The 24,805-nt window shown below is 49.2% G+C and overlaps 1 protein-coding gene across 1 annotated transcript in view; it reads right to left on the reverse strand.

Moving 5' to 3' along the window:
* Positions 1-9,034: 9,034 nt before the first annotated feature.
* Positions 9,035-24,805, reverse strand: part of LOC122893864 (AP-3 complex subunit sigma-2) — a 53,140-nt gene continuing 37,369 nt past the window's right edge. Inside the window, exons 5-6 of the mRNA XM_044231155.1 lie at positions 11,676-11,783; positions 9,035-9,992 (exon numbers count right to left, since the gene is read on the reverse strand). Of these exons, the coding sequence (XP_044087090.1) occupies positions 9,864-9,992; positions 11,676-11,783 (237 nt within the window). The 3' untranslated portion in view covers positions 9,035-9,863. The remainder of the gene's footprint in view (positions 9,993-11,675; positions 11,784-24,805) is intronic.

Genomic DNA, 24,805 nt, shown 5'->3' on the forward strand with positions numbered 1-24,805 from the left:
TGGGGTATTTTCCCTCCATTTTCTGCACTAAAGCTAGGGTGCAAAATGGGACCCATCATCACCCCCTCTATGCACAATGAACACACACAGTCGCTCGCTGGCTTCCTGCTGTACTCGGGAGAGCCTTGCAAGGCCCCAGCTCTGGTCACCTCCCTTACCTCAATGTCTCCACACCTGCTCTAGCTGCTCAAGAGCCCTTAATTCGCAAACTCTCATGCTCTCTGGCCCCCTGGCCTTTGTGGAGCGATCTAATCCCGTGATGAAGGAGCTGAATGTACATTTCTGGAGGTTTTCTCCATCTCCCCGCAAAGGAGCTCAGTCTCTGGATGGCGGCACCAGCTCTGTCCCCTGAGGGTTGTGGACATGTGGGTTTCTTCCGGTCTGAGAGGACAGGGAGGGGGCTGGTGGGCTGGGAAAGACCAACCAGTGACAAGAACAAGAGTAATGACAGTGAACCAACATTTGTTCAGCTCATACCATGGGCCAGACACTGCCCCAAGTGCTTCCCATGGATTCTTTTTTTTTCCTTTTCAAATCCATGTGTTGTTGTTTTTTTAATTGACTTTAAAAAAAACCTAGATAAAAATGTGAAATCGTAAGTGAAGAACTCCATGTAGCTTCATGAAGTGAACACACAAGCGAAACCAGCTCCCAGATCAAAAGTGAACACACCCAGCACCCCAGGAGCCCCGCTCCTGTCCCCTTGTCTCTTGCTTCCAGAAGGACACCCAGCTTCTAGTAGTACCATCCATTCACACTGCCTGTGTTTGCTGGGCAAATAAATGAAATCACAGAATCTACATTGTTTTGTGCCTGGCTTCTTATGCCTAGCATTGTTTGTTAGATTTGCCCAGGAAGTCGCATGTAGGTGTCATCGGCTCTTCTCATGGCTGTGCTTATTCCAGGGAACAATGTTTATTCATGCATTTCCATTCCATTTAAATGGGCATTCGGTCGTTCCTGATTCTTGGCAATTATGCATAGTGCTACCAACATGTCTGTGCGCAGCTTTTGGCTGGACACGTGCACTCATTTGGCACCACGGAGTCAGAGGATACGCATATGTTAACTCCAGGGGATCCCAAGTTTCCCACCAGCTGTAGAGGAGAGTTCTGCGTTAAGTCTTCATCTGCACAACAGCCCGTGGCATGCGATGCAGTGGACAGCTGTCTCCGCTTCGCTTGGCAAGCTCCCCACTGTGTGACGCTGGGGCCACCTCCTCCACTGCCGGTCCCCGCCTCTGAGCTTCACCAATCAAAGGCACCGGCCTGGGAGTCGGTGTCTTCGAGGAAGGCTGGCAAGGTCTGCAGTCCTGGGGTCCAGGGTTGGCAGTGTCGGAGGTGATTTCCGGAGGACTTTTTTGCCTTGTGTCCTGGTCAGCTTGGTTCTGGGCCTTCCACCTTCCTTTTGAACCTGTGAGAGCTTCCCCACAGCACGTTAGGAAGCTTCTCGGTTGGTTCTGTTGTTTGCAACCACATACCCTGACTGATTCAAGGGAACGATTTAAATACCATTTCACAGGTGAGAAAACAGCACAGAGAGGTTAAGTAGGTTGTCCAAGGTCACACAGCTGACCTGCTGGAGCCAAGACTCAAACCAAGCTTATACCCTATTTAGGGCTTTTCTGTCTGCATGTCTCATACACTATTTCCACAACCTGAAGCAGGCAGCTAAGTGACTCACTTGGGATCACGCAGTGAATCATGAAGTCAGGTCCCGTGACTCCCACACCACAGAGCTTCCTGCCCTGAATCCTGGAGTGAGCATGGAGCGTCAGCACACTTGAGAGGGAAACAGGAACGTGCATGCAAGGGCCGAGCCATCCTTTACTGACTGACAGCAAAGGGCGGGGGTCAGGCACTGTGCTGGCCACCAGCAGAAGAGTAGCAGCAAACAGTGAAGCAGAGAGGACATCACACATGCTGTCCTGTCAGGTGACAAGGGCCATGAAGGACAAAGCAGGTGAGGGAGAGGGAGTGACTGATGAGGCAGGCAGGACAGGGAGGTCCTCTGAAGACGTCGGAGCTGCAGGGAGGCAAGGGAGAAGGCCCCTCAGTGGCAGCGAGCCCGGCGTGTCCTCGGACCCATGAAGGCCAGTGCGGCTGGGGCAGGGAAGTCAGACGGGCCGGCAGGAGAGGACAGAGACAGGTAGGGGCCCAGCGAGGCAGGGCCTTGCGTTTCGTTGTGGGGCTAGTGGGAAGGCTTTGGAAGGTTTTACGCGCTGCAGGCAGTGCTGTGTGGTCTGATGAAGACTTCAGAAGGTTCGGTCTGGCTGCTGGGTGATAAAACAGGCCATGAGGAGGCGAAGGAGGGGTAGATCAACAGCTGAGGGGCTGCGACAGTGTCCAGGCAGGGGATAAGGGTGCGGGGACGTGGGGGTGACAGGCGGGTTCCAGGATGGTTGGTTGGTTGTATCTATATCTGGGCTCCCAGGGAGGGGGCTTAATGTTGGGGGCTCTGAAAGGGCGAAAACGGGCTGGGTCACCTGAGGCTTCAACGAGGGGAGAGGCTGGGGACTGCCGTCTCAAAACAAAGGCACTACCTGTGAGGCCACACGGGAGCTACAGGTAACTGGGAGGCCCGCGGAGCCCAGCCTGGCCTTGGGTCCGTGGCCTTTCTGGGGGCACAGGAGCCCAGAGCAGCTCCACAGGGCTAGGCTGGGAGCTGGGAGCGAGGTGGCTGACAGGGAAGAGTTCTGAGCCCGAGCCGACAGCTCAGCTGAGCCTGACACAGAGGCCCCCCTGGGCTGTCACCCGGAGCCAGGTGCTGCTCGCTGCCAGGCAGCATCGCCGTGGCACCCGCCTGCTTGGCACAGACTCTGGACCTTGGGATTTCCTTCCAATGCGGTAACATCATTACGCACTTAAACAGCTGGTGGGTTGGTGGGCACTTCCGAGGGCCCAGGAGGGCCCGGCTGCAGGAGAGGAGGCAGCTCGAGGCTGGCACACTCAGAAGGGGAATTTCAGCAGAAAATGCCCCAAGGTGTTCCAGCCCAGCACCTGAGCAGGAGTCCCCTCCCAGTGGTGCTGGGGAAGAAGCTCCCAGACACACAAAGAAGTTCCAGGAAAGTTGGCTAAGCAGCTGGCAGTCCAAAAAAAAAAAAAACCCCAAAACCTTAGCTTGCCTCAGTTTCCCTAGCAAGGAAGGATTGCTTCCCAGGCTGTAGTGTCGCCATCTTTGGCTCCTAGCGACGTCATGCCAGGCTGCCTGGGTGAGATTCGTGTGGCCGGCAGCCAGCCAGGGCTACCCGGAGGCTTGGGGAGGAGTCAAAGGAAGGGCATTGAAAGGAGTCAAAGGAAGGTGCTCAACAGAAAGGCTGGAGGAAAGCTTCCTGCCCAGTCGGCCAGGGAGAGAGTAGTGGTCTCTGGCTGTGGGGCAGTGGCCTGGGTTTGTGGCTGCCTGTTCACCTCCGGCTTGCCTGCGTGCCTGTGAGCGTCCAGCGATGGGACGTGGGAGGGCCTCCCTCTGCCGCACTTGCTGGAGGCGGCGAGCGGACTCGCCAGGCCCCGCGGGCAAACGCAAGGTCTGATCTTGGCTGCACCCAGGCTGGTAAAGGAGTGGCTGCCTCTGGGGTTCTCTCTCCTGCTGCCTCTGGAAAGGACGGTCCTTCCTGGAGGCAGACCAGCATGGACCACCGGTAACATCCCCACTCTCTGGTGCCTCCACTCTGGTCAGTCAGTGCCTGAGCCATGCTGGTGGGTAAATATTTTGAGGATCACCTCAATCTGGAGGAGCAATGGACCCCAGTCTTAGATATGCACCTGTTCTTCCTTTTTATCATTTCAGCTAACGTCATGTGTTTGCAAAGGGCCGCTCATTTTCAGCAATGCAGAAGACAACCTTCAACCTGCTCTTTTTTTTTTTTTAATTTTATTTATTTCTTTGACAGAGACAGATCACAAGGAGGCAGAGAGGCAGGCAGAGAGAGGAGGAAGCAGGCTCCCTGCTGAGCAGAGAGCCCGATGCGGGACTCCATCCCAGGACCCTGAGATCATGACCTGAGCCGAAGGCAGAGGCTTTAACCCACTGAGCCACCCAGGCGCCCTCAACCTGCTCTCTTGAAGCCGTGGCCCAATCCTAGGTGGCAGGGGAGGGCACCCCTGTTCCCAAGTGCTCTTAGGAGGCCAGGCTGATGTCAGAGCTGAGTAACACTGTAAGATTTGCTCTAGCAAATGCCCAAAGATCCCAGTTCTCATGGGGGGCGGCCAGGCCTGCTTGGCCAGAAGCACTTAGCCCAGTCCTGGCCAAACAAGGACTCCTTCCACGGTGCCCGCGGCACCTCTCATCTTTCCTGCAGACTGGGAGGGAGCTGCGGGCTGTATCTCCCACACTTCACGTCCTAGCAGAGAAGTTTGCTCCTCATTATATGAAAAGCTTTGCTTTCCAGAGCCTCCCCCACTTTTTCTACCTCTGGTGGGGCCAGGCGAGCAGCCTCTCTCGGGAGGTCCATCCTGGCTTCCCTCCCAGCACCGCCAAACCTCCTGGCTTCCTACATCTTCTGCCACTCCCTCTGCCAAACACCCCACAATGACAGCAGTCTGAGTTTAGGGGGCCCTCCATGGTCTACAGGAGTTCCCTGTTAACCCCAACACCCCCCGGGGCAGGAGTGCCTGCTTCCTGCTTTTCTGGCTGCAGATGCTGACCTTCTGCAGGCTCTGGGCATCCGGGAGCGGGGCTGTAACCCTCACTCACTCCTACACGACCCCCTTGCCACTTGGCTGGAACCATCCTTCAAGTTCCCTAGGTGCGTTGCCTCCCGTGGGGACAACTGCGAGCTCAACGGCCACGCCTTCTTAGTCCCCACCCCCCTGGCCTCTTCCCCTCAAGGCCCCTTCCTTGACGTGAGGCTGCTCCACCGTCTCCTCTCCCTCCCCCGGCCGCAGGCTGTGTCCGCACCCCTCCTGTCCGCTCTTGGCCACACCGCTCGCCCCCGCAGCTTCAACCCATTTCCTGTCCCGCCCACTCCCAGGCTCCCAGCTGGCTGGTGAACGTCTGCCCCAGTGACTCTCGGGCAACTCCGATCTAATGTGTCCACATCCAAACTCTGGGTCGCTCTTCCTCTCAAACCACCTCCTCCTCTCTCAGCTTACACCTTCACCGGTCCTCCCGGCATCTGGGTTCCTCAGTCATCGGCTTTGCCTTTCTCCTCTCCATCAGCCTCCAGAGGCCATCACCTGGTCCCTCCCCTCCCGCTGCTCCCAACACCACTAGCCTGGTTCTCCTTCCCAAAGGGCTGAGCACAGCGCCCCGGAGAGCACGAGCTATGCGTTCTCGTAAGGACGAACTTGTTTGCCTCAACCATCTCTCACCCTACAGTTCCTGATTGAGCAGTGCTCACCAGGCACCGTCCACCCAGCACCAAATGGGGGGTGGGCCCCGCCCCCCAGGGGGCATACATCCTAGCGGGGGGCAGGAGCTACAACCCAAATACACAGTCTGCCAGATGCCATGGAAAAAGGGTGGGGATGCAGAAGGGAGGAGCCACTCCACGTGCGACGGTCGGAGCGGCCCCTCCTCTGTCGAGGGGGTGGCGGGGCTCTAACAGGCTGAGGCCCATCACCCAAGTCAAAAGGTACCTAACTCGCACAGAAGGAGAACACTCTTGGTTTTGGTAATAAAAATCCAGGGGCCTTATTTCTTAATTCTTCGAATTGGAAACACTTGTTGCTATCAGAGATGGGTGCTTCGTGGTTTGTGGGAATGGGGGTGGCAATCTGGCTGAACAGCCTTCTGTTCTCTTCAATTTTGAACTACATGAATATATTTCCTTTTTAGAACATTAATTCACTGAAATAGGAAAGAATGTGCCTTTTGGAAAAGATTAATCATTTCCATGGAATATTTCCTTAAAGGGGGTCTGTCTGCGTATCTGCTGTCTGCCAGACAGCAGATGGGAGCCCTCCCATGCTGCTCAAAGGGCAAAGTCTCAAGCAGGGGGACAGCCACTTGGCAGCTCGTAAGCACAGCCAGGTGGCACACAAGGGTGTGTGGGCACTCGATGAACCACGTGCCCAGTGTGACAGGCACCCCTGGGAGGCAGGGCAGAAGGCGTGGGAAGCTGGAGAGCAGGCGTCCACTGGAGCGGACAATGCCTCTGGGTCTCTCTCATACCGAAGCGGCTCTCCATCCTGGCTATCACGTTCACTCTGATTTTTATCTTCAGGCGCCACTGATGCATCCTATTTGGGAAGCCGCAGACAGCTGGCTACACTAAGGAAACCCCCTCTTACGGGCTGGTCCAGGGGCGCCTGGGTGTCAACCCAGGCTGAACCCTCGGTTGAGGAGGCTTTGACTCCTGGTTTTGGCTGGGGGCGTGATCCCGGGGTTGTGGGATCAAGCTCCACGATGGGCTCCCCACTGGGCCGGGAGTCTGCTTCTCTCTCCCCCTCTGCCCCTCTCCCAGCTTACACGTTTTATTTATCAAGTAAATAAATCAATCCTGGAAAAAATAAAAATAAAGGCTGGTCCACAAGACAGGATTTAGCCGGCATGCTCCCCTGGCTCTCTGGTGGGGCTGGGGCCAGAGAGCACTTTGCTAGGGTGGCTGCATGGAAGGGGGTGGAGGGGAAGGGCTGGCTCTGTAAGTGGCAGAGGCCTGAGTAACAGGGACGGAGAGGACTCAAGAAATCCCAACCTAACCCTCAGTGTAACAAGCAAGGGCTGTGACCAGGCCAACAGGAAAGGGAAGTAGCTAGATGCCCTTATGGATGAATGTCTGTGTCCCCCAGATCCCGATATGGAAATCTAATCCCCAGAAGTGAAGGTATTTGGGGGGGGCTTTGGGAGGTCATTAGATTTGGATGAGGTCATAGGGTGGAGCCCCATAATGGGCCTGGCGCCCTTATAACAGAGAAGAACACAGAGCCTTCTCTGCCATGTGAGGATGTAGCAAGAAGATGGCAGTCTATGAAACAGGAAGCAGGTCCTCCACTGGACATCAAATCTGTTGGCATCCTGACCTTGACTGGACTGAACTGTGAGGGATGTTTGTTCAACCACCCAGTCTAAGGTCTTTCTGTTACAGCAGCTTGAACTAAGACAGCCTGGTTAGAGCATGGCCAGAAGGGCATGATGGGGGCTGCTGGCGGTAGGAAATGGGTTTTTGTCCTTTAAATATCCCATATAACACAGTCACCAACTCGAGTCACTACAAGTTCAGACTGCGAGTCACTCAACGTGGGCACTCAGAGCTCCTCAGCAGAGACAAGATCAAGAAGCCGAGTCTAACACGCACCAGGCACTGCGTAACAGAAGAATTTCAGATTTTAATTAGGGGCAGTGAGCACTGGAAACCCAGTACTTCAGGAAACCCTCAGTGTAAACTGTGCAGGGCCAGGAACTCCCAAATTTAGACCCAGACCCTATTTTGAAAAACACATCGCTTAAGCAGCACTATCTGTACCCTTCTTCAAAAAAAGCATACAATTTCCTTTTAATTAAAAAGAAAAAAAAGAAATTTATGGTTTTGCTGGTAGCAGGCAATAGGTCTAGCTGGATTTGCAGGCAACCTCAAGTATTTAATGAACAATTACTGTGGTTTGTCCAAAGGGATGGAGCTTTCCAATAAAACAGCAGGCTGAAGTTTTAGGCCACTTTTAGAGGCTGTCTGGGAGGGGACTGGGATGCTGACTTGCTGGGGGTCTCTGCGACCCGTCAGTAGTTTGTGGGAACAGAGCAGAAACCAACGGTCTCTGGCAGCTAAGAACATTGGAAGGTTGTCCTGGGAAATGCAGGACATTTCAAGTAATACATGAAACCACAAAACGAAGAAAGAAACTCAAGAAAAATGACTAGGTTCTAGTTTTGTGACTCTCAATACAACACTTAACACTCTGGTCTACTGTTCCCTCATCAGCCCAACGGAGCACATATGGGGTCTCCAGTCCTTGCCCTCTACGACACTGTCACTGGCCCTGTGAGCAAACCAGGCTCGGCTTCCTTATGTATAACAAAGAGGATTAAATCTGGAAAAGCCATTGAACAGTGAAGAAAATGGACTTCGGATTTAGGCAAGCAGAGTCTCAATTCTTAGCCCTGTGTGACCAAAAGCAGGTTACTTGACCCGAGTCTTACTCTCTTCACCTGCAAAACGGAGCCAATAATGTCTCTTATAAGGACTGTGGAAGGCTCTCGCTCACACCGCCTTACAGTCTGTGTAAAGTAAAGACCAGTCTTTTTCGTCCTTTCTTATTCCACGTTCAGCAAATGTGAGAGAGGGATGTGAATATCCCGAAATGCCCATTAAGTCTACGGCCATACCACCCTGAACGCGCCCAATCTCGTCTGATCTCGGAAGCTAAGCAGGGTCGGGCCTGGTTAGTACTTGGATGGGAGACCGAAATGCCCATTAAAAAAAATTAAGCCTTCAAAGAATGCCATCAGCGGTGACATCAGATAACCTCCATCTCCTTCGGACAGAAGAGGGCCAACCTTCTGATCACCACACCCGTCTCCGAGGTGGTCAGGTAAGGCCTGAAAGGGTGACAAGAGGCTTCGGGGAACACCGGGCACTAAGCACAGAGCATGGCGGTCCTATGGGCGCCATCTAAGATGGGCTCTGCAGCAGCAGCAGGAGACAGGCGAACAGTCTGGGCCCCTGCCAGCAGGCACGAGAAATCCCCAGGCTGGGAGACTGTGCTGTGACAATGCAGTGAGCTCCCAAAGGTCCTGAGTCCTGGTCCCCGAGGCAGTGTAGGAAGAGGCATTACTCTAAGGTGCAGTCTGAGCTCTGAGTTAACCACAGAAATAAAGACTCATCACACGTGAAAATGTGTGCCTTTCCATGGGAGGATGTCACCTGGGGGGGCACAGCGCGGGCCCAGAGGCAGAGATCAGGGAGGGGCTCCTCCCACACGAGGGAGAAGACGCTGCGCTCTCACCAGGCTCAGCTAGCACACTTCCCGTGGCCCCAGCCTTCCCCGTGCCAGTTCTAGAACGAGTGATCCCAGCTCAGGCTCTCCTGCCCCACAAGCAGGCGCAGAACGTAGTGGCCTTCCTGTACAGAGAAACTCATCACTTACAACACAGCAACTGATCTGTCTGTTCCTCATGAGAAGAATGTATTTAAATCTGTAAAGAGTCATAAATCTGAGATATTCTACACATCGTCAGCTTTGCCTTCCACAGACACGGGGCCTCCCCACTTTGGTGAGGGGCCTTGTGGCTGTGCTGGAGAAACGGCCGTGGGGAAGCGGGTGCGCTCCCTACTAGCATGCGCCAGGTTCATGATCTGGGTTGCGTCCTGTGTGAACAGAGATAAGACTGTGGCAGTGAGGGAAACATATTCTGAAGGCGGTGGGAACCAGGAAACTTGCCTATAAAAAGGCTTCTGGGCATGAAAACCCTAATAGAGCCAGGGGGTAACTCTGGTTCTCATCAAACTTGGCCCTTGTTTGCCACTGACCACATACCCTAACTGAGGGGTTGGCCCTGTTCTAGCTTCGGCACCTCGTCAGCAAGAGTGAATGCTGACGGTGCTAAGGATGAAGACTCTAGACAGAGAAAGTCCTAGTGGTGGGTTCTAGGAAGCAGATGGGCCCCCAGACAGTGCCTGGTCCCTTGAATTGGCTACATGCGGGAAGTAAAGGTACGAGTGGTTTGGGCACACGGATCCCCACAGAGGAAGCCAGGGTCCTCCCACATCCGCAGTGACCACATGTATCACAGGCCGGCAGGTGTCACATGTGAAAACCAAGCCCATGCTAGCCATGAACCTGGGACACCCCCCACCCCCAACTCCACCAGCACCCCAACAGCAGCAGGGGGCAGGACCCGGGGCCTGACCCTTCTAAGGCTCAGAGTGGGCTCTGTGGCAGGAGTGGCTTGGCTTGCTTCAAGGACTGCAGTTCAGTAGCCATGGACCCTCAGACAAACTGGGACAAGTTGGGGACTTTGATGTTGAGATCACCAATGTTGATGTTCCGAGGAATCTCCGGTAGATTGATGTTTTTCACAGCAGACACAGCCCGGGCAGGAGCTGCTGAAAGGCCTCCCTGAGGAGAAATGGGAAGGGACATGAGACACACACTCAGTGTCATCTGCCCAACACTAAGAAACAAAAGTGACAGAGATCTGGAAAGTGTCCACACTGAGCACACACAATGCACGCTTTGATTTTTTCTCTTTATTCCCCAAAGGTAGCCAGCATGATGATCCCGAGGGTAACAGGGGCTACGGGGTAGGGACCCACACTCTGTACTCCTGAAGGGGTTGTGCCATATGCAGTGCTGTAGCCCCAGCATCTAAGAGTGCCCGCACACCGCAGGTGCTCAATAAATGCTTGCTGCAATAACCTGAGACGGTTCAACTGAGTCATAGTATGGGGGGGCACTTTTCAGGCTCCAACATAACACCTTTCCTGAACAGACTGTGTCTTAGAGACTAGTGCAATCACAGGGAAATTCTTACAAGGAAAAGGAAATTCAGAGCTTAGGGCCAAATGCTTGCTGACTAACACCATGAGATGGGTAAGAGTTGGCTCTGGAAACATCATGTGGCAGCGAGATAGAAGGACAGAGGTCTGATGTACCTACAGCCACGGAAAGGCTGGTAACAAACACAGGGGAAGGCGTCCATGGTGGGCGCTCCCCTCTGGCTCTCCCACAGTGCACAGAGAAGGCGAGAAGCCAACAAGATTCTCAGATCCATTTCCTCCTTCCTGCTTTCAAGACACTGACTCCAGTCCCACTCTTGTGCCGCATGTCTCCATTCTTCTGCTTTCCAAATCCCTTGCCTCTGACTCACTTACTATTCCTGGAAGCTTCCTGGCCTGCCTCCCTAAAAGAACTATGGTGCTACTCTAACTGTGGTCTGGAAAAGGTTCTTCAGCAGGACCGCCAAGCCTCACGGACAGAGGAATTTCTGGTTTTGCAAGATCAAGATCTGTTACAAGAAGGAAAAAGCTCTTGAAGACACTCAACTCACTAAAGTGGTAACTTATTCTGCTGTTTCTGCCACATGTGAAGGTTTATGACCGTAGCCTCTGCTCTCTGGGAAGGCTGATGGAGACGACGGAGAGACCTCAGAGGGGTAGGATGGAAATAACTGTGAGCTTTTTTTTTTTTTTTTTTTAAAGGTAATCTCTATGCCCAACGTGGGGCCTGAACTCACAACCCCAAGATTAGGAGTCGCACACTCCACCGACTAAGCCAGCCAGCCACGCCTACTGTGAGCACCAGGAGGGATGGGCCGGGGTATGTTATTTGCAAATCCAGCCAAACTCTGCTACAGCTGAGGAGAAGGCTAACTGGAAATAAGGCAACTGGCATCTGTGAGGTTCTGAAAGCCACCATGAGAAATGGCCGCTGGGAGATCGGACTGCCATAGCATCAGGAAACCACACTGGGACCAGAGAAGGGCATTCTGGCTCCTTCCAGGGTACACACAGCTTTGAAGGGAGGAATGACAAACCACAAACATGGGCCATAATCCCCCAAGCCCGGAGCTGTTCGTCTTCCTGAGCCAACTGACTTTTCCATTCACACTTTTAGCCTTAATTCTTACATGTTTTATTTTCAGCACTGGCCTTCAAATCAATTGGTTCTGATGGACTCAAGGAAGGAGGACCGTAAACATGCCTAAGGTTCCCCAGCAACACAAACCATCAGATGTGTCCATTCCTCCTTCTGCCCCAGGCTCTTCAAACTGGCCAGGGCAAAAGGACGGACGTGACTCACCTCGGATTTCTCCAGCCTGTTTTGAGCTTCGATCTGAGCGACGATTTCATTCATGTTGGTTTCCAACACCATCCCACCCATCACCACCTCCTGAAGGATGTAGTGCACCTAAAGGGGAAGTAAGAATAAGAAGGGTTAGAGCACCCTGTGGTAGCTGGGGTGTGGCCCAAATGGGCCACATGCGGGAAGTGAAGGTATGAGTGGCTTGGCCACATGAGACCTCATGGCCTTTCCGGCACCAGCCCAGCAGTCGGACCCGACAGCAGCTCCTGATTCCCAACAGACACCTGAGTCCCTGGGTTATCAACCTCCCAAGTGAGCCCAAACAGATGGCCCCCACGCCCTGGCATTCCCTAACATGGATCTCTTCCGCGAGCAGTGACAGCTAAACTGCCTGGCCACACTCAAGGCAGGGAGGTGGTGGCTAAGAGCACAGGCTCTGAAGTCAGACAGACCTTGTTTAAATTTCAGCTCTGCTGTTAGCTGGATGATCCTGGGCAAATTATCCTTTCAGTTTTCCAGCTTCCTTCCAGAGTTGTGATGAGGACTGAATGCAATAACCTGTATCAAACACCTGGCCTGGCGTCTGCCCCACAGCAGCTTCTGGATGAACTGGGATGGCCTTCATTACTAGCACTGGCCTCACCCTCACTGATGCATTCCGTCAGTGCAGCTGTGGCAGAGCGAGCCCTGCACAGCGGGACGTCTCCCAGGCTTCCTAAGACGGACCTTCCGCCTGGGCTCCACCGGACGTAAAATGGACCCGTTCCTTTGTACTTGTCCTCATCCCTTTCTTGGAGCTCAGGCAGACACCAGGCTCGGCACGAATACTCGCCTGGGTACCAGGCTCCCACCTGGGCTTGGGTCCGTCTAGCCAGTACTCCCTAGCAAAGGGGAATCTCGGTGTGCCAGCAGAGCCGCGGTGCTGACTCAACCACCGTGCTCCACGGTAGCGGGAGGGCTGCCATGGAAACGCCCAGAGGGTCAGGTCAGGGGTGTCCACGGGGCTCTGTAAGCAGGAGCGGGACTTCCTCATTCAAGTCAAATCCTGTCAACATGGCCTTCACGGTGCTTTCAGTCATGCTGGCAAGACCACAGGTACCACCTCATATTGTTGAGTAAGCACTAAATGAGCAGTCGGAGAAGGAAGAGGGCAGTGGTTGGAGCGACCAGACGTGTTCACTGAGATGGTGGAGGACGGAGCCGGGCTCTGCCGTCGGACAAGGATGTCGGTGAAAGGCACTGGAGGAAGCAATTCGGCTGGTGTAGGGTACGAGGACATCAGGGTCTGGCTGGAATGGCAGATTTACCAGGAGGCTAGAGACAATGCTGACAAGGCAGTTTGGGCCTAAAGTCTGGGCACTACTGCCATTTGGGGATGGATAATTTTCTTCTGTTTGGGGCGGGGCTGTCCTGTGCATTGTAGCATGTTTGGCAGCACCCCTGGGCTCTGCTCACTAGGTTCCAGTAGCACCGCTCCAGCTGTGACAACCAAAAATGCTTCCAGACGTGGTCACATACGTTCTGGCAAAATCACCCCCAGTTGAGACACACGGGTCTAGCATCTAGACTGAACCATGGAGGATGTGAGCATCAATCTACTCTGTAGGCAACAAAGAGTCAAGACAAAAGATGTGTCTGTGCGTTTGTGCGTTTTTGGGCACATCAGTTCTCTGTCTTTTGCCCAGAGTTAAGTGGAGGAAACGCATGAAGACGTAACCAGGGTACATCTTCTGGCCTCAGGGAGGAAGTGTAATGAAAGCATGCTCAGCAAGGGGTCTGCTTGAGATTCTCGCTCTTTCCCTCTGCCCCTCCCCACTGCATGCTCTCTCTCTAAATACATAAATAAATAAAACCTTAAAAAGCTTATGTTTAGAGACACCTGGGTGGCTTAGTCAGTTGGGCATCTCCTGGGATTCTGGGATTAAGTTCCACATTGGGCTCCTTGCTCAGCAGGGAGCCTGCTTCTCCCTCTCCCTCTTGACCCTCCCCCTGCTTATGTGTGCACACGCTTTCTCTCTCTCTTTCTCTCTGTCAAAAAAGTAAATAAAATCTTTAAAAAAAAGCATATGTTTAAACACAAAGTATGTATGCTTACATGGGGCTTCACAAATCACTTTTCTTTCTTCCTTTTTTTTTTTAAAGATTTTATTTATTTATTTGACAGACAGAGATCACAAGTAGGCAGAGAGGCAGGCAGAGAGAGAGGCGGAAGCAGGCTCCCTGCTGAGCAGAGAGCCCGATGTGGGGCTCAATCCCAGCACCCTGGGATCATGACCCGAGCTGAGGGCAGAGACTTTAACCCACTGAGCCACCCAGGTGCCCCTCTTTCTTTATTTTAAACAATACTTAAAAAAAAAACAAAAGAAAGAAAGAAAAAAAAGATTATTTATTTATTTATCTATCTGACAGACAGAGATCATAAGCAGGCAGAGAGAGAGGCGGAAGCAGGCTCCCTGCTGAGCAGAGAGACCAACGCAGGGCTTGATCCCAGGACCCTGGGATCATGACCTGAGCCGAAGGCAGACTGAGCCACCCAGGCGCCCCCTACAAATCATTTTTCTGTCTACACAGACACACTCATGCAGCACTCTTAAATTTTATACAACAGGAATTATTTCATTCTTAATGCAAATGGAGATTTAATAGCAAAAAGCTCGTATTTAGGTAACTAACACAATGTTAAACAAGACTGATCTTAAAATTATTTGTTAGGGGGGCCCCTGGGTGGCTCAGTGGGTTAAGCCGCTGCCTTCAGTTTAGGTCATGATCTTGGGGTCCTGGGATCGAGCCCCACATCGGGCTCCTTGCTCAGAGGGGAGCCTGCTTCTCTCTCTGCCTCTGCCTGCCTCTCTGCCTGCTTGTGCTCTCTCTCTCTCTCTCTCTCTCTCTCTCTCTCTGTCAAATAAATAAATAAATAAATAAATAAAAAAAATCTAAAAAAAAAAAAAATTATTTGTTAGGGAACTACACTGTTTTTATACTTCCCCATCAAGAAATCAGCCTCTGAACATAATGTGGTAGTTCCTCAAAATTTTTTTTAAAGAACAGCCATATAATCAAACAATTCCACCACTGGGCATATACTCAGGAGAACCAAAACCAAGGATTCCAGAAGATACTAGCACACCTCTCTTCACAGCAGCATTATCCACAGAATAACCAAAAGGCAGGAGCAACCCAAGTGCCTATCGGTGCATGAAAGGATGAGTCTGACGTACGCATACAAAGGAATATGATTTGGTCTTAAAAAGGAAGAAAACTCGGACACCTGCTACTGCATGGACGAACCCTGAAGACATTAGGCTAAGTGAAATTAAGCCAGAAACAGAAGGACAGATACGGCATGACTTCCTATGCGAGCTACCCAGTAGCCAAAACCAGAGGCAGAAAGTAGAACAGTGGTTGCCGGGGCTGAGGGGAGGAGGGGGCGGGGCCTTGTTTGACGGGCCCAGAGTTTCAGTTGTGCAAGAAGAAGAATTCTGGATCCAGAAGGATAGCACAACAACACGAATATGCTCAACGCTACTCAAAATGAAGCCGGTAAGCTTTACAGTACATAAAATTTACCAGTCCTCCTAGTATTTTATTCCTTCATGGGGGAAGTAGAACTTGTTGAGCGTCTACTGTATGACGAGCACTTCATATGTAACTCATTTTAATTTTAGAATAGCCGTGTGAAGTAGGTAATACGACCTTCACTTCATATACAAGGGAAGTGAAATATGGAAAAGTCGATCAACTATTTTGATGTCACATGTATCAGCAGCAGCACAGGGCACCGAGTCTAGGTCAGCCTGCCTCTGGAGCTCACGTTCTACATCCTTTCCACCAGGGCACCTCAAAATCCCAAACTGTGTCTTCTACCCTGACCACACCACGCCCCTAGTCCATACGGAAGCATTTTAAGACTTGCCTTTGGTTTGTCGGAGATCTCGTATGAATTCTTCCATGCTCTATCCCAAGGCCTAGAACACAGCCCAGTGAGGAGGAGGCACGCTGACTGAATGAAAAGGCTTTTCGTAAGTCTGAGTAGCATATTCCTGGGCTTTGGGTGCTTAGAAGGTGGATGGCAGTGTGGCAGTGGACGCTGGAAGGAGAGGTGTAGGAGAAGGCCTAATACAGACTACCATGGGGACCAGCCTCCGGTTAATAGAAAATGTCAGTTAAGATTTCTGATTTGAACACTGTGCATCATGAAATCATAATTTTAAAATGCTATTCGAGATGTGTTCTAAGTACGAAAAGGAGAAACAAAAATGCAAACTCTTGTTTTCAACAAAGCTGGAAGACAACCAAACTCCCAGACTCTAAAGCAGCCACAAAAGCTGTCAAAAGCGGGGAGTTCAAACGAGGTTCCTTTCCTTTAGAGAAAGAAAAGAAGAAAGGATACTACAGAGAGAACACATGGCGGGTGGGGAGAAAGACCTGCCGAAATAGACTTCCTGTAGGTAAAGGTCATGCTCTCTGGGACCGAAAAGATTCCTTGTTTTGAGACGCAGGAACTTCGTGGACCTGGAGCTGGAACTACTTGGGAAACCACACAAAGCTGCTATGTTCGCCTCACAGATGCCCATCTCTGCTGGCGGGAGAGAGAGGGGGTAGATGACTTCACCCAGGACCCTCAATCACGGACAGCGGCAGCCAGTGCGGAACGCAGACTGGGCACCTCTTCTACACAAGCATCCTGCAAACAGCCAGTCCCCGAAACCCTCACCTATTTAAAGAGGAGTTATAAAAATGACATCTTCACAGGATACAAAGATACAACAACAACAACAAAAAAAATTAGGGAAGAAACTGGAAAACCAAAGGCAGACTAAGACTAAACACTGGAAAACACTGCCAAGAGCCGATGAATGGCAATAAAATCTTTTTTGCAAAACTGAAAAAACAAAACAAAACAAAACAAAACCCATGAGGCAAGAACTCAGAGCAGGAGAACAAGCGCTCATGGGAGAGGCAGGGAGACGACAGGGAGAAGAGAGGCGTGCCTGGCACGGCTCAGGGAAGAAGCGGAAAAGAAAAACAAACCGAAATGAGGGTAAAACAAAAAGGAACAAAAGGGAGACGAGATACTGCGGAAAGCACGGTAAGGAATAAAACAGAGGGACATGGAAAAAAGCACATAAAATGAAACAGAAAAGGGGTTCAACAGAAGAGAGAGCGAACGGAGTTCCAGAAGACAGCCAATGCACAGAAAGGGGAAGTGTAACTGCAACGAACAAACAGGCACAGTTGCTCATAAGCATTCCAGGAAGATCTCCTTCAAGATGTTTCTGAAACAAAAGTATCCACGTACTGAGAGGGACAATGCATCCCAGGAAAAGCTGGCCCAGAATTGTCAGTGCCAAGACAGACCCAGGCAAAAAGATCAAATCACATAAATGAGGGACAAACTCTTGAAAATTCCCATAGTAAAATTCAGGGGTAGCAGAAAAAGATGCAGTTACCTACACAATTCCCAAAGAGAGGAAGTACAACCCAAGATCTGCTCCTAGGGGGCTGCTGAGCCAGAGTGACAGCATGGGAAACACTGTTCCCAAGAGTCTTTCTGGAGAAACCTACAAAAGGAAACACCTCTGCCAGCCAAAAGTGAGGGGAGACAGACTGGCCATAAGCACCAGAGTCTGCTTACAGGCAGGGCTGGGCTGAAGGGGCAGAACAATAAGAGAGGCCCATGCTGTGTGTCCTATGACGTCGAAAGGCTAGCGAAAATCAGAAGACTTGGGGCCAGCAAGGTCTTTCCTGCTTACCAGAGCTGCGTGCCACTTTTCCTGCACCGAAGTCCCCCATACGCATCAGTTTCTCTAAGCACAGGGAGACTCAGACCCCCGCGAAGCAGTAAGTACGTCCTCCATCCGGATGTTAGGAGCCTCCACCTCTAGTCTTCTACAGCTATCTTGCCCAAACCCGACTCCGCTTCCTTTCCTTTTTTACCTAACCAGCCTTTCCAAAGTGTTCGCGAACCTTAGTTTTCATAGAGCAGTTCTTTTGCTCATTATGGCTCATCTGTGTATCATTAAGTTATGTAATTACAATACCAGTTTGGCATCACCAGGCCTACAAATGCCACAGCTGACGTTTGGTCAGCACAGTGACTCATGTGCTATAAACGAGCAAAGGATGAGGAACTAAAAGGGTCAGCTTCCCCGCTGCCCAGGTTCATCTGACAAATGAGTGAAGACCCCTTCCACTGAACGTGAAGTGCACTGTGAAAGAGGAACGACATTTCTTCAAGTGCAGACCGAGGGGACAGGAGAAGGTTGGAGGCTGCTAAGCATGGGTGTGTACAGAAGGCAGCCGAGAATCAATACTACACACACACACACACACACACAGGAATATGACTCAGCAGTAAAAACAAATGAGATCTTGCCATTTGCAACAACACAGATGACAGACATAGAGGGTATTATGCTAAGTGAAAGAAGTCAAACAGAGAAAGACAAATACCATATGACTTCAATCATATGTGAAACTTAAGAAACTAAACAAAAACACAAGGAAAAAAGAGACAAAAAAACACACTCCTAAAACCAGGGAACAGAGGGGTCGCCAGAGGGGAGGTGGTGGGGGAGGAGTGGAACACAGAGCGGATCCAGAGCACACTTACCATGGGCCGCACTGAGTAACGTACAGAACTGCTGAACCATTTTATCGTACACCTGAAACTAATCGAACACTGCATTGTTAATTACACTTGAATTTAAAAAAAGAACCAATACCAAACTCCTGTACTTAAGAAACTAGATATAGTCAGATCACAAAGAACGGTCCTGTTAAACGACCAGGAGGTGACGGATAGCCTGACCTTGAGGACAACAGCAGAAACGCAGGTGAGTACCTCAGAGAACACGGAGTTAAAAGTACCAAACCAACAAAGAGGCACGGGGAAAAGGAAACCTAAAATCTGAGTCATGTAGAGGGCAATAAAAACCACAAGAACAGAAGAGAGCAAAGAGCTTAAGGCCCTCAGGAGCCCTAAACCCAGCCTAACATCAATTGCACTGAATAAACAGGAATTATCAAGTAATCATAATTCATTGTTCTCTGCTATTTTGACAACCATCTAAAACAATGACAACAACAAAAGTCATTCAAAAGTACCTGTTAAGAGAATTTAAACAAAAGCACTACTGATTTCTTAGTGCTTAGTTCTCTGCAAATCTAATGGTAATCTGACCTAGGAATAGTAACAATTTAAGAGTTTCAACGAAAGTGAGATTAAGATAACCCCAATAAACCAACAGGCCAACTTGATTTAAGAGGAAGGCAACAGAAAAAATACTTTGGGTGATGAATCCGAAATCTTAACAGGTAAAATGCTGGAAACTCGTATTTTACAAGATCAAAGAAACAAATTTATGGCCACACTTTAATAAGGAAAAACTGGTGTTTTTAATTCAGTCCTATTTGAGTTTTTTTTTTTTAAATCCCTCAAACAGGGCACCTGGGTGGCTCAGTGGGTTAAAGTCTCTGCTTTCAGCTCAGATCATGATCCCAGGGTCCTGAGATCGAGCCCTCGTCAGGCTCTCTGCTTGGCAGGGAACCTGCTTCCCTTCCTCTCTCTCTCTACCTACTTGTGATCTCTGTCAAATAAATAAATAAAATCTTAAAAAAAAAAAAATAAAATCCCTCAAACCAATCAAAAAGTAAAATACTGTTGACGCCAGAACAACACGGATTTGGACTCTGTGGGTCCACTTATATATGGATTTTTTTCCCCATAAATACACTCCAGTACTGTTCATGTATTTTCTTTTCCTTATGATTTTCTTTTTTTTTAATTTTATTTATATATTTGAGAGAGAGAGACAGTGAGAGAGAGCATGAGCGAGGAGAAGGTCAGAGAGCGAAGCAGACTCCCCATGGAGCTGGGAGCCCGATGTGGGACTCGATCCCGGGACTCCAGGATCACGCCCTGAGCCGAAGGCAGTCGTCCAACCAACTGAGCCACCCAGGCGTCCCTCCTTATGATTTTCTTAATAACACTTTCTCTTCTCTGGTTTATTTTATGGTAAAAATATGGTATAGAATACATATAACATACAAAATATGTTTTAATCCACTGTTTATGTTATTGATAAGGCTCAGGGACAGTCAGAAGTTAGATGCGGATTTGTACTGAGGCCCAGCGCTCCCAACTCTACATGGTTCAAGGGTCAGTTGTAATTACCAGAATCAAAGTACCTATTTCTCTGGAGCGCCTGGGTGGCGCAGTCAGTTAAGCATCTGTGTTCGGCTCAGGTCATGATCCCAGGGTCCTGTGGCTGGCTCCCTGATCAGTGGGGAGTCTGCCTCTCCCTCTCCCTCTCAAATAAATAAAGAAAATCTTTTAACAAAATGTCTATTCCTCTAAAGGCAATCTAGCCTGCTGTCAAGCCTCTGTACTACCCTCCCAACACATCTGGACAGTGGTCTTCCTTTGTTTATCTTTTCTAGGAGGCTGTCACATTGTCCTCCCTCCCCTGAAGACAGGACTTCTAGAACTGGATCCTCTGGGCATCTAATTTGGCCTCACTGCTCTTTCGTATGAATATAAGTTAACTGTCTGAGACCTCACCCGTTTGTTCTCTAGAGGCAATAATAAGTGTCCTTTGGGACGGGAACCTACAAATTTGTGGCTTGTAGTGCTCTCCCAGAAGTTTTTCTGTGACCCAGTTCACGAATAGTTGAAATAGGAAGAACAAATCTGGGGCGTGCTGATGATTCCACAGTGCTTAGGTATGGTTCTGGGGCTCCTAGGAAGTGTAACTCTTCTGTTCTGAAGACCTTGAGTCAGAGGTTCTGGGCCAACAAAGGCTTGGCCAGCAGTGCCTCTGCAAAGATGCAGAGAAATGGGAAAATGACACCAGGATCCGTCAGAGGAGTTTAGTGACTACTGAACCTGCTGGGACTCCCTGAAGCAAAGAAAGCCCTTCTCCAAACTAGAACAAAGGCTTATACTGCCGCCGACTCAGCGATTTCTAATTCTAATCTGGACTACCTTCTACCATTCTTTATGCTGATCCTGTTGAGCAATTCTGTAAAAATCAGAGATATTTCTTCTAGGATTGGAGGGGCTGAATACCCACAGCTTGGGCCAAGTAAACTCAAGAAAGGCTAAGGGCTCTCTGGGCCAAGATAATCACCCTCTTCTCAGTGATAGTACTGGGGCCTGTGGGCATTTCTACCGAAGTACTTAATTCAGTCTTTTTTTTACTTGTCTGCCTCTTTCCGTCAACCATGATTTTCCTTGAGAGTAGATTATTTTCCTTTCTTTCTTTCTTTCTTTTGTTATTTTTTTAAAGTTTTTATTTATTTATGGGGCGCTTGGGTGGCTCAGTTGGTTAAGCGACTGCCTTCGGCTCAGGTCATGATCCTGGAATCCCAGGATCGAGTCCCACATCAGGCTTCCTGCTAGGCAGGAAGTCTGCTTCTCCCACTGACCTCTCTCTTCTCATGCTCTCTCTCTCTCAAATAAATAAATAAAATCTTTAAAAAATATATTTTATTTATTTTAGAGAGAGAGCACAAGCAGGGAGAGGAACAGAGAGAGAGGGACAAGCCAACTCCCACTGAGCACAGAGTCCAACGTGGGGTTCAATCCCACAACCCTGAGATCGTGTCCTCAGCCAAACCAGGAGTTGGATGCTCAATTGAATGTACCACCCAGGCGCTCCTGAGGGTAGATTCTATGCCACATTCATCTCTGGGTCTTCGGTGCTAAGCACTGTGGTTGGTAACAGCAGAGCCTTCATAAATGCTGGCTGAGTAGACAAAAGCAGCTCATCCTAGTCCAAAGTCCTGACTGTGAGGAGACATGGGCTTTCTGAGTTGGCCTGGCTTTCCATTCTGGCACTGAGAAACAAGCTCTACTGCCCAGGACTCAGAGTTAACTTCTACAGATAAAAGTGGGTTAAAATAAATTTGCTAGTTTCATGTCAGGATCGAGAGTCTAAGCGGGAACAAAAAAGGATCACTTCAAGGACAGCGATGTTCCTTAGGGACACAGCTCTGGAACTGCTGGGGATGGAGACTAGTTGGTTTCAACAACCCTATCCAAGGACAGTGGATTCCGGGATCTGCCAGAGTTCTGTTCTTGGTTACATCTCTCACGGAGGTCAAAAAAGTTCCAAATCCAGTCCCAGGTCAACAGAGGTCATCACTAGAAGCAAAGTGATCTGGAGCCTAAAGATAACGAACAAGACATCACTTTTTCATCTAGTCAAAACACACTCTTCACACCTTAGACTGGCCATGTTTCATGAGTTTAAGCACTAAACTTAACAATGAATTTTTCTACAGATACAATAAGTAAGGTTCCCATGTTAGCAGCCCACAGAAGTGGACTGAAATCCATAATGCTACCTAGAATGTAGTACAACCAAGCAGCTTTGCATCTACATCTAAATACCATAAATAATACTGCTTCTTTAGTAAAATGCAGTTCTATATTGGGATGGCAGGAACCTATCTAGCAGAACACAGGCAGAGAGGATTGGTAAGATGTTCTGAGACACCAGTGGCACATTAAGGCACACCATACTCCAAGCTTCATCGTGACCACAGAAGCCTCTAGATGAGATCAATCCCTCCCTAGGTTCTTGCATTGGAGGACAAAAGCCTGTAGTACAAGAAAAGGCAAGGGCTCCATCCCCACTTTCATACTGTTCTAAAAACAACTGTGTAATCACACAGAAGGCAGTAAAACACTAACCAAATACAAGAGAATGGTCATAGCGCTTGTACTGGAACAGGAGGATACCAATATTTTAATACTTGAGTTTTTTTTTTTTTTTAAAGATTTTATTTATTTTATTTGACAGACAGAGATTACAAGTAGGCAGAGAGACAGGCAGAGAGAGAGAGAGGAGGAAGCAGGCTCCCTGCTGAGCAGAGAGCCCAATGCGGGGACTCGATCCCAGGACCCTGAGATCATGACCTGAGCTGAAGGCAGCGGCTTAACCCACTGAGCCACCCAGGCGCCCCAATACTTGAGTTTTAAGGAGAAGAATCACTGATAAGATCTACTACATTGAAAGCTAAGTGCTGGGGTGCCTGGCTGGCTCAGTTAGAAGAGCACGTGGCTCTTGATCTCAGGGTTGGGAGTTCGACCCCATGCTGGGTATAGAGATCACTTAAAAAAAAAAAAGCTAAGTGTTGATAATTTTTTTTACCTCTTCTTGGCTTGACTGGTTTCATTAATTCCTAGGAAAGACCCCTGGAGAGTGAGGAGGGAAGAAATTCTAGGTAGGATGAGATGAGCAACACCTCCTTGTCCATGCTGGAGGGTAGTGGCTCTGAGCAGGCCAAAGTGTGAAAGGACATTGTAAGTGGGCTCAGTACTGATAAGGGGAAAAGAAAATCATTTGAGAGTCATCTTGGCACAGAGTCAGCCTCTAGTTCCCATATTATTAATTTTAGAGAGAAATGAAAAGGGGAAGAGGACATAAAAAGGCATTTCAGAAACCTGATACCTAAGCTGTCTTCTCTCTTTTCCCTATTTTCATTCCAAAGTCCAGTGTTTTATCAGTGTTTTGAAACATGCTGAGGACTGCCCATCCTCATCGTGGTGGCTTGCCTTTTCATCTCACCTGTCTACAAATGAACCATGGTAATAGACTCAACAACCATCTGCTGAGTGTCTACGTAGATGTAACTGCAATGAACAATATGGGCCACACACACAAGTACCGGGCATAGCTGGTTCCACTGGGAAGTTGATTCTCTAGCTAGAGACAAAACACTGCATGAAAGAGTCAAACAATAAATCACCATACTAAGTTATTTTAATGGAAACCTTCAAAAGTGTAGAAGATATGAATAGACATTTTTCCAAAGAAGACATATAGATCACCAATACATACATGGAAAGATGCTCAAAATTTCTAATCCTCAGAGAAATGCAAATCAAAAGCACAGGGAGAGGGCGCCTGGGGGGTCAGTAGGTTAAGCCTCTGCCTTCGGCTCAGGTCATGACCTCATTGTCCTGGAATCGAGTCCCACATCGGGATCTCTGTTCAGCAGGGAGCCTGCTCCGCCCCCCCCCCCCCGCCTGCCTCTCTGCCTACTTGTGATCTCTCTCTGTCAAATAAACAAATAAAATCTTTAAAAAAAGCACAAGGAGATCACCTCACATCATTCAGAATGGCTAATATTAAAAAGACAAGAAATAAGAAGTATTGGCAAGGATGTGGAGAAAAGGGAATTGTCATGCACCGTTGGTAGGAATGTAAACTTTTGTAGTCACTATAGAGAACAGCATGGAGGTTCCTCAAAAAACTAAAAAGAGAACTATCCTATGATCCAGTAATTCCACTGCTGGATATTTATCTTAAGAAAATGAAAACAATAACTTGAAAAGTTACATGTACCCTCATGTTCACTGTAGCATTACTTACAATAGCCAAGACAAGGAAAAAATCTGTGTCTATCAATGTATGAATAGATAAAGAAATTGTGATATATATATATATATATATATTAGAATATTATTCGGCCCCAAAAAGGGAATTTTGCCATTTGTGACAACATGGATGGACCTTGAGGGCATTATACTAAATGAAATAAATTAGAAAGAGAAAGACAAATACTGTATAATCTCTGTTACATATAGAATCCTTTTTTTAAAACAAATTTTTTATTTGAGAGAGAGAGAGCTTGCATGCACCTGTGAATGGATAGGAAGAGGTAGAGGGGAAAGGGTAGGGAGAGGGAAAGAACCCCAAGCAGGAGCCCCACACAGGGCTCGATCTCACAACTCTGAGATCATGTCCTGAGCCGAAACCAAGAGTCAGACGCTCAACCGTCTGAGCTATCCAGGTGCTCCTCTTATATATGGAATCTTAAAAAAAAGAACCCAAATTACAAAAAAACCCAACCAAGCTCATAAATATAGAGAACAGATGGTGCTTGTCAAGGCAGGGGAAAGGGGATGATGAAGAGGGTGGGAGAAATGGGTCAAGGGGGTCAAAAAGTTAAAAAATAAAAAAAAAAAAGAGAGCAGTATAACGTGTGCATAACTGGTATGCCAGAAAGAGAAACAGAACAATAGGAGAGAGAAAAGATATTCAAAGATTAATAGAAAAAATATGTAACTCGATTTTATATATTGAAAAGATCAGAAGATATCCCAGAAAACCTGA

Source organism: Neovison vison, chromosome 13 (genome assembly GCF_020171115.1).
Source record: "Neovison vison isolate M4711 chromosome 13, ASM_NN_V1, whole genome shotgun sequence".
In the NCBI taxonomy this organism is placed as follows: Eukaryota; Metazoa; Chordata; class Mammalia; order Carnivora; family Mustelidae; genus Neogale; species Neogale vison.